Below are 7,739 nucleotides of genomic sequence, written 5' to 3'. Positions count from 1 at the left end.
TAATTCCTCCGACCAGTTTAGTTATGATTTTCAGTTCAGTATGATTTTCCCAAGTATTTCCTACCTGATGATCGGTTCAGATATGGGACATGTACTCTACGTGTGAAAATAATTAGCCGTTGGTAAGTTAAGAAAAATTAAGGGACGAATAATTGAGGTTTTCACCATATTTTAAGAGAGATGCTCCTGTGCTCTCAGAGCAAAATAAGTTATAGTACTCCTATTTGCATCAAAACACTTGGACAATCTATTCAATCGATCTAAACTGTCCATTAAGTCCGGAACACATTTAATAGGGTATCACAAAAAAATATTTCTGATTGAATGATCTAATCCGTCTTTGATTAATTTGGCTTTATTATCCACATCCATCGATCAATTTCTGAAGCCTTGGAGGGATGGTTACAATTGCCAAACAAAAGTGATTCTTTAGAATGGTAAGCAATTCATGACATCGCCTAACAAATAGATGGTTCGACTTGTCAAATGGACTTATTTTTGTGTAAATTATCTTGACCGTCCCCGTCCATCAAGTACGATGCCCCATGTAAGCCTTGTAACCTAAAAATCATCCAGAGATCAGGTAGGACATACCCTTGCAAAAAATTGGGACGGGACTCCCTGCACCATTGGTTTTGTACAGGGCCCACCGTGATTTTTATATGCCATCCAATCCTTTTACCCGATATGCCTCATCAGACTAAAAAATAGCCCAAAAATAACAGTATTTCAAAATCCAGGTAGGCTATGGATTTAAAGGCTTTTTAGTGCATTTTATGGGGTGGCTCATTTGAGTTTTGAATCAGCCTAATTTTTTAGATCAAGACCAACAAGCGGTGATGTGCCCGTTTAATTAATGGCGTGGATTTTATGCCCATTAAATCGTTTACCTAAGCTACCAACGTCAGTGGATCACTACTAATGGCTTATTGGTGGCCTCACAGGAGTTTCAACTCTAAGTTCTTCAGTTCGAATACCCATTGTGGTGCGTGTGTGTGTGCGGGTCTGATTGTGTAAGCGTAAGATTTTAAAAAATGTCCGCAATGGATCAGGTCCAGTGCGAAAAGGTTTATTTAGGGCGCGGCTTCAGTGACCATGGGACCCTGTGATATATGTTCCTTATATCCATGCTGTCCATCCCTCTTAAAAACTCATTTTAGTTAATTCCAAAAACGAAGCATATCCAAATCTCAAGTGGACCACAATACAGGAAACTATGGTAATCAATCATTAAAAAACTTATCATGGGCCATAAAAGTTTTGAATCGAACTGATATTCGTGTGGGCTGTTAATATAGATCTTTTTGACCTTATCAACATGTTGGATGGAAAATAAACATTCCAATAGCCCTCATGAAGTTTTCAATGGTGGGGATTCCATCACAATTGTTTCTTGTGGTATGGTCCACCTGAGATTTGGGTCCGCTTCATTTCTTATGATAATAACTTAAAATGAACTGTCAAAATAAACTAAAGTTGGGGATGTAAGTCAAGTACATCACAATGACCCATAGTTAGAGATGAGGATACCGACTACTGTTGGTCGCACATGCCTTGCATGCAGACGGAATTTTCTATTAGCGTGATGTAATGCCAGATGAGATATAGCACCTGCTGCAAGCAATCCTCACCCATTAGAATAAGTCCAATCAATGTGTATCCCCATCTGGTTGGACCTACGGTTATGATCCACCTAGTCGAATACTTACAACCTTTTAAGCCAATGCCATATCCAACCCTTTTAATAGGTTGGCCCCACAAGAAAGAACACCTAGTACAAAAATTATCTCCATCTACTCATAAGGAGGGTAATACCATATAAAACAATGTCTAGACATTGATAATTAACAAGATACAAACGTGGTCCACTCAATGAGTGGATGTGGCTGATTTTTGCAGAGGGCAACCTTATGGGGGGACCAACCTACTGGACGGATTGGATGTTGCAGGCACATGAAATTCTAGCAGATAACTTCCAATTTTTCTTGTGCTTGTAATATCCATTCTATATAATAAGTTGGTCCTATCGTAATAATTTCCTTATACAAAAATCACTGAGCATGTGACCGTTCTATATATTAATTTTGCTATTTTTTGGTGGTTACACATTATATTAAATTTACGTGTGACCCAAGGAAGAATAGACCGGGATTATTTTTGCATTGGGTAATTCTCATGGCGGGCTCCACCTATTTGAAGGATTGGGTTTCAGATTTACTTATATATATATATATATATATATATATATATATATATATATATATATATATATATATATATATATATATATATATAGGTTGTTAATTATTCACTGGACGGACAATAAGTTGTGGGTCAACTTGTTGTGGACCATAAGCAAAGTGATTCATGGGTTAGGTGGGCCCACTGTGATATATTTCCAAAATTTATGCCGACAATCAGATGTCAGCTTTTGGCCCAAAAATGAGCCATATCCATGATTGAGGTGGATGACACAAGTAGAAATAGTGTGCAGGGGTATATTTACACTCCAAATTTTCTCTTTGTGTGGCCACTTAAATCATGAATGGGCTTAATCACAATGGCCCTTGAGTCAGATAATGGTTGAAGTGGATTGAACATAATCATCATGATGGGCTTATAAAAAATTAAGGGTGGACGTCTCTCCCAACTATTTCCTTGGATGCGGCCCACTTGAATCACATGTCAACCTGATTCTTGGGTACTAGGCCTAATGACGGATGGAAAAACTTCCGGTCAAAGTGGATTTTATGTAATCATCATCACCGTGGGCCCCATAAAAATCCAGGTTGGGCATCCCCTCCCAACTGTTTCCTCAGTGCTGTCGAACTGAATTACCAATCTGGCTGGATTTTGTTCCGTAGGCCTAAAATGCAATAACTTACTACAATTATTTTTAAATATTTTATTTTCCGCTAGATATTCACAATAAAAATGTCAAAATTTGAAAATCTCCTAAAAATTTTCCATAAACCAGTTCTGAAACCATGCCTCTAGATAGAGCTGGGTAGAATTATCCAACTCGATTCGATCCGATCCGAACCGAAGGCCAGGATCGGTTCGAATCGAGTAGGCCCACTCAGATCCGACCGTACATCAAGTCGAGTTCTGATCAATGGCCAATTCGGATGAATCTGATCCAGGATTCGATCCGATCCGATCCGTACAATGTTCATTCAACACTGTTTTCTGTAATGTTGTCTGCTTGAGATTGGGATATACCTCATTTTTTGGTTTAATACCATAAAATGATCTAGAAAAATAGATGAATAGTATGGATGAAATAAATACATCATAGTGGGGTCCACAGAGCACCGACCACCAGCCATTAGTTAGTGGTAGGGGGGGTAGCCAATCCATCCTCTCAAGTCTCAACTCATAGCTCAAGGGGCATTGAGCAAGCATCTTTGCACAAGAAAAGGGACGTGGATTTCTAAGTTCTTGTATGGCATGCTAGGTGGGTCCCACATTGATGTTTGTGATAAATCCACACCGTCCATCTGTTTTGGGAGCTCATTTTAGGACATGCGGCCAAAAATGAAGTGTATCCAAAAATCAAGTAGCCCTTACAAGAGGAAATAGTGTAGATTCAATGACCACTGTTAGAAACATTCGCATGGCCACAGAGTTTAATATCAGAATAAGTTTTTGGTGTTTTCACTTTATTGGAGTGAGAATAACCTTATAAATAGTTTGGATGGCATATAAATATCAAGGTAGATAACAGGAAGGTTTCAATGGTAGGAAACTCTTTTCTCGGTTTTCCCTCTCATCCGGCACACTTGAGCTTTGGATCCACCTATTTTTTGGTATCATGTCCTAAAATGAGCTCCCACAACTGATGGACGGTATAGATTTCTTACAAATATCACTGTGGGCCCCACATAATAAAATAAGAATTAAAATTATAAAGAACAATTAAAAGATATTCGAAAGCAAATCAAGGTGTGGTTGAAAGGTGTCTAAAAGCAAACCAACTAGATAAGAGGTGTTTATAAGTAGACAAAACTTGGTCAAGAAAAGAGGAATAGCCGATAAGAAGAAATGCAATAAAAAGAATAACCTAGAAAAAAAAATCAATGGCTATAATTGTTGAACTAATGGAATAAGCATTTAGGAGAATAAGCTACGAGAGAAATCTACTAATAGCAAAAGAGAGTGTCAAAACAAGAATCCAATCCAACACAATCAAGTCACAACAAATCTATCTTTTATCTTTATTTATCTTATGAGCAACGATAATTCTAAGCTGATTGTCTTAGTTGCAATCCACATCTAAGCTCATTCGTTGGATTTATCTCATATTCAATATCACACAATTCTTTCAAGAAATGTGTTCTTGCAGTCGCTCTTAATGATTGATTGTGAGTTTTTCCTTTTGTTTAATTACACTGGTATTTTGAAAAATTCTTTCTTATGAAAGGACATACACAACTAACTTTTAGAGGAAGAACCTAACCCTTTAATTATTGCCTGATGATTACAAAATTCTACAAGCAATTGTTGAGTAAGCAACTAATCTACCCAAAATCTAGTCATATACGCTACATCAGTTGTATTTGCCTTCATCTAGGTGATCCTTGGGTGCTATAAAAGTTTTTAACCAAGCTAATCTTTGTTTTTCCCTTCATCTAGGTCTGTATGACCTAATAAACAGATTGGATGTCAAATAAACAGTACATTGGGCCTCAGGAGGATTTTAATGGTGGATGTCCAATCCCTCTAATTTTTGGTATAAAGCCCTAAAGTGATCTGTAAAAATGGATGAACATCGCGGATGAAACACATATATCATGGTGGGGCCCATGGAGCACCGACCACCAGCCACCGGGCTAGTGGCAGGGGTCGTAAAAACTATATCGCCTGCAGAACTTGGATATCAATCATCAGAGAGAGAGAGAGAGAGAGAGAGAGAGAGAGAGAGAGAGAGAGAGAGAGAGAGAGAGAGATGGGGTTCGTAGATGGGAAGATCGTGGAGGAGTTTTTCGAGGGAAAGGTCTTCCCAAAGACGCTCCTCCCCCGTAACACGTGCGATCTAGTTGAGATGGTGCGAAGTGACCGTGAGTGGCTCTCAGATCTACTGCAGCAGCACGGAGCAATCCTCTTCAGGGGCTTTAAGGTATCATCCGCCCAAGATTTCGCACGTGTGGTTGAAGCGTTCAAGTGGGACGACATGCCTTACATGGGCATCGCCTCCCGTGTAAAGGTGGACGACAGGATCTACACCGCCAATGAAGCCCCACTCCATCATTTCCTCAACTTTCATCACGAGATGTCCCTGGTCTCTCTCTCTCTCTCTCTCTCTCTCTCTCTCTCTCTCTCTCTCAAATCACCTTTAATCCCATGTTCGAGTTCAAGACTCGAAAGAACTCAAGGGAATTCCTTACTAGACTGAGTCTAGTTTCCGAGTTTTAAAACCTTGGTATACATGATCTAATTGCAGACCATCATCTTAGGTGGACCCCACTCGCAACTACTATCTCATCCTTATCCGACTCTGATATCGGCACCACCACACTGTGCCACGAATTCTATTACCAAAATCTGTTCACATGTTTTCCAAATTTTCATTCATGCAGTTAAAAGAGTTCCCTTCGAAAATCTTCTTCTGTTGTTTGGAACCATCGCCGGAAGGTGGTGAGACGTCGATATTGCCAAGCCACATTATAGTAGAGAAGATGGAGGAGCTTATGCCAGATTTCGTAGCGAAATTATCCCAGGTCGGGTTCATTTTCCGTATTAGAACTGCAACTGATGCGGATTCCGGCGACAAGGTCATTAGCAAGACATGGAAAGAGGTGCTAAAAACTAACGACCAAGTGGAAGCTGAAAAGAGGTACAAGGAATTTTTCATAAATATTATAGATCTGATCATGGGTCCCACTTTAGATGGGCCATAGGCCAATAATTACAATGAACTGGTGTTCTTCTAGTCGCTGATTGGTGGATAACTAATGGACAGCTAAAAATGAAAAAGTAGCCGTCTGCCAGAGTATCAAGTAATTCTTTAAGGAGGATTTATAAGATGCGTGGACAGCATCTTTGCATTGGATGAAGCCAAAGGATCCACCAATCAAATGATAGGGCCAACCATTTTCAACACATAGGTTCCCAATCGAAATTGGGTGGGACCCATCACTTCATCCAGTGGGGTTACAGAGTTTAAAAACTGATCACCTACAGGCAAGGTACCACAACTTGAGGTACCGTACCATTTTTCCCGCCAACGTGCCACTTTTGTAGGACATCAATACCATGAAAACAGTAGGATCCATCATGAAGATCATCTTAAACAAAAATCACACTGGTTTGATCATCAGATGGACCACAGCACTGGAGTGAATGGACAAAAATCTGATTCTACATATAGGCGTGGCCCAGATAGTGTTCAGATCAGCCTGAATTTTGAGAATGAATATCCTCATGGTGGGGACTATCGTTTTCATGGTACTGATTTCATACAAAAGTTGCATGCTGGCAGGAAAAATGATATTGAAGGTGTTAAGTTCAGAACCTCCCCTTGAACATTGTGCTGGAAAGCTGAGTTATATCGTATACTGTTTTGTAGGGCACTAGAGAAGCTGGCATGCGACTCCGTGGAATTCCACGCTGATGGAAGTGCCGAGTTCATATTCGGGCCGATGGACCCTATAAGGGAGTTGGGAGGAAGGAGAGTTTGGTTCAAGCCAATGTTGGGCTACACCAGCAATGATAAAGATGTTAAAATCAGCTTCGGCGATGGAAGTCCTTTCCCTCGGGAGGCTATCGAAGCCTACAAGAAAATCTTGGACAAGAACTACGTGGATCTGAGCTGGCAAAAGGGTGATGTCTTATTGGTCGATAATCTTAGCATCCAACATGCGAGGCGGCCTGGGAAGCCGCCGCGTGTAGTGTTGGTGTCAATATGTAAATGAATTGAGATGTGCGTATGGTCTTGTATTTCATCAAGTTTATAAGAAGTTTATGCTCTTTTTAGAAATGGTGTTGTACGTTCCAATCGATATCAGTCCGTTTTGAACTGCATACAACCGTGACAGCCAATTGATACTTCCGCTCTAAGAAAATTATAGTTGTTGTCAACGACGGGAAGATAAGATATACTAATTGTCTTGATGTTATAAAATGTAGAAGATAAAGAGAATCGACCGTATAGGTTCCTGCCCATGAGACAACGCCACGAGTTCGATTGTGGTTTGCGCATGGTTGCACCGAATATAATACGTCCGTCCCTCTCTCCACCGTTTGCCGTTCGATCTCTCACTTGAATAACGGTCCACACTGACTTTTGGTTCCTACGGTTAAAATTAGGTTATGCATCCGGTGATTTGGAGGGTTTCATTTAAAAATTACGATAGGGCCCACTATTTCTTGAAGTCAAATTTTAGATAATTTTCTTGCAAAAGTTACTACTTCAACACAATCATGCATGAATAGTTCTCACACATGCCAATTACAACGTTTATGTAAAATCCATCCCAACCACAGGTACACCGCTCCATTTCAATTGTATGGCCCAAAAATTAGCTCAGCTCGTGATTCAAGCATGTCATACAATTGGAAATAATACAGGGGCAGTTCTCTCCCAACTATTTCCCTTTGCATGGCTCATTGAATCATGGATTAATTGAACTGAATTTTTTGGTCCTTGGGGTGGATTTCACTTAAATATTATAGTGGGGTCCACTAATTCTTGAAGTCAAATTCAGGCCATTTTAATACAGAAATCCATTATCATAAAC

The 7,739-nt window shown here is 39.9% G+C and overlaps 1 protein-coding gene across 1 annotated transcript; it reads left to right on the top strand.

Moving 5' to 3' along the window:
- Window positions 1–4,941: 4,941 nt before the first annotated feature.
- Window positions 4,942–6,978, top strand: LOC131244392 (clavaminate synthase-like protein At3g21360). The gene is made up of 3 exons (XM_058244005.1): window positions 4,942–5,281; window positions 5,580–5,836; window positions 6,569–6,978. The coding sequence occupies exons 1-3, from the start codon at window positions 4,949–4,951 to the stop codon at window positions 6,912–6,914; spliced, it is 936 nt and encodes a 311-aa protein (XP_058099988.1). The 5' UTR covers window positions 4,942–4,948; the 3' UTR covers window positions 6,915–6,978.
- Window positions 6,979–7,739: the final 761 nt, after the last annotated feature.

The sequence above is a fragment of the Magnolia sinica genome, chromosome 4 (genome assembly GCF_029962835.1).
Source record: "Magnolia sinica isolate HGM2019 chromosome 4, MsV1, whole genome shotgun sequence".
Lineage (NCBI taxonomy): Eukaryota > Viridiplantae > Streptophyta > Magnoliopsida > Magnoliales > Magnoliaceae > Magnolia > Magnolia sinica.
This window is presented reverse-complemented; position numbering and strand designations above follow the sequence as displayed.

Excerpts from the sequence above, each read along its gene's own strand:
- LOC131244392 (XM_058244005.1), top strand. The coding sequence starts at position 4,949 with ATGGGGTTCGTAGATGGGAAGATCGTGGAGGAGTTTTTCGAGGGAAAG. Across the intron at positions 5,282-5,579 it reads TTCATCACGAGATGTCCCTG|TTAAAAGAGTTCCCTTCGAA; the intron begins GTCTCTCTCTCT and ends TCATTCATGCAG. Across the intron at positions 5,837-6,568 it reads CAAGTGGAAGCTGAAAAGAG|GGCACTAGAGAAGCTGGCAT; the intron begins GTACAAGGAATT and ends ACTGTTTTGTAG.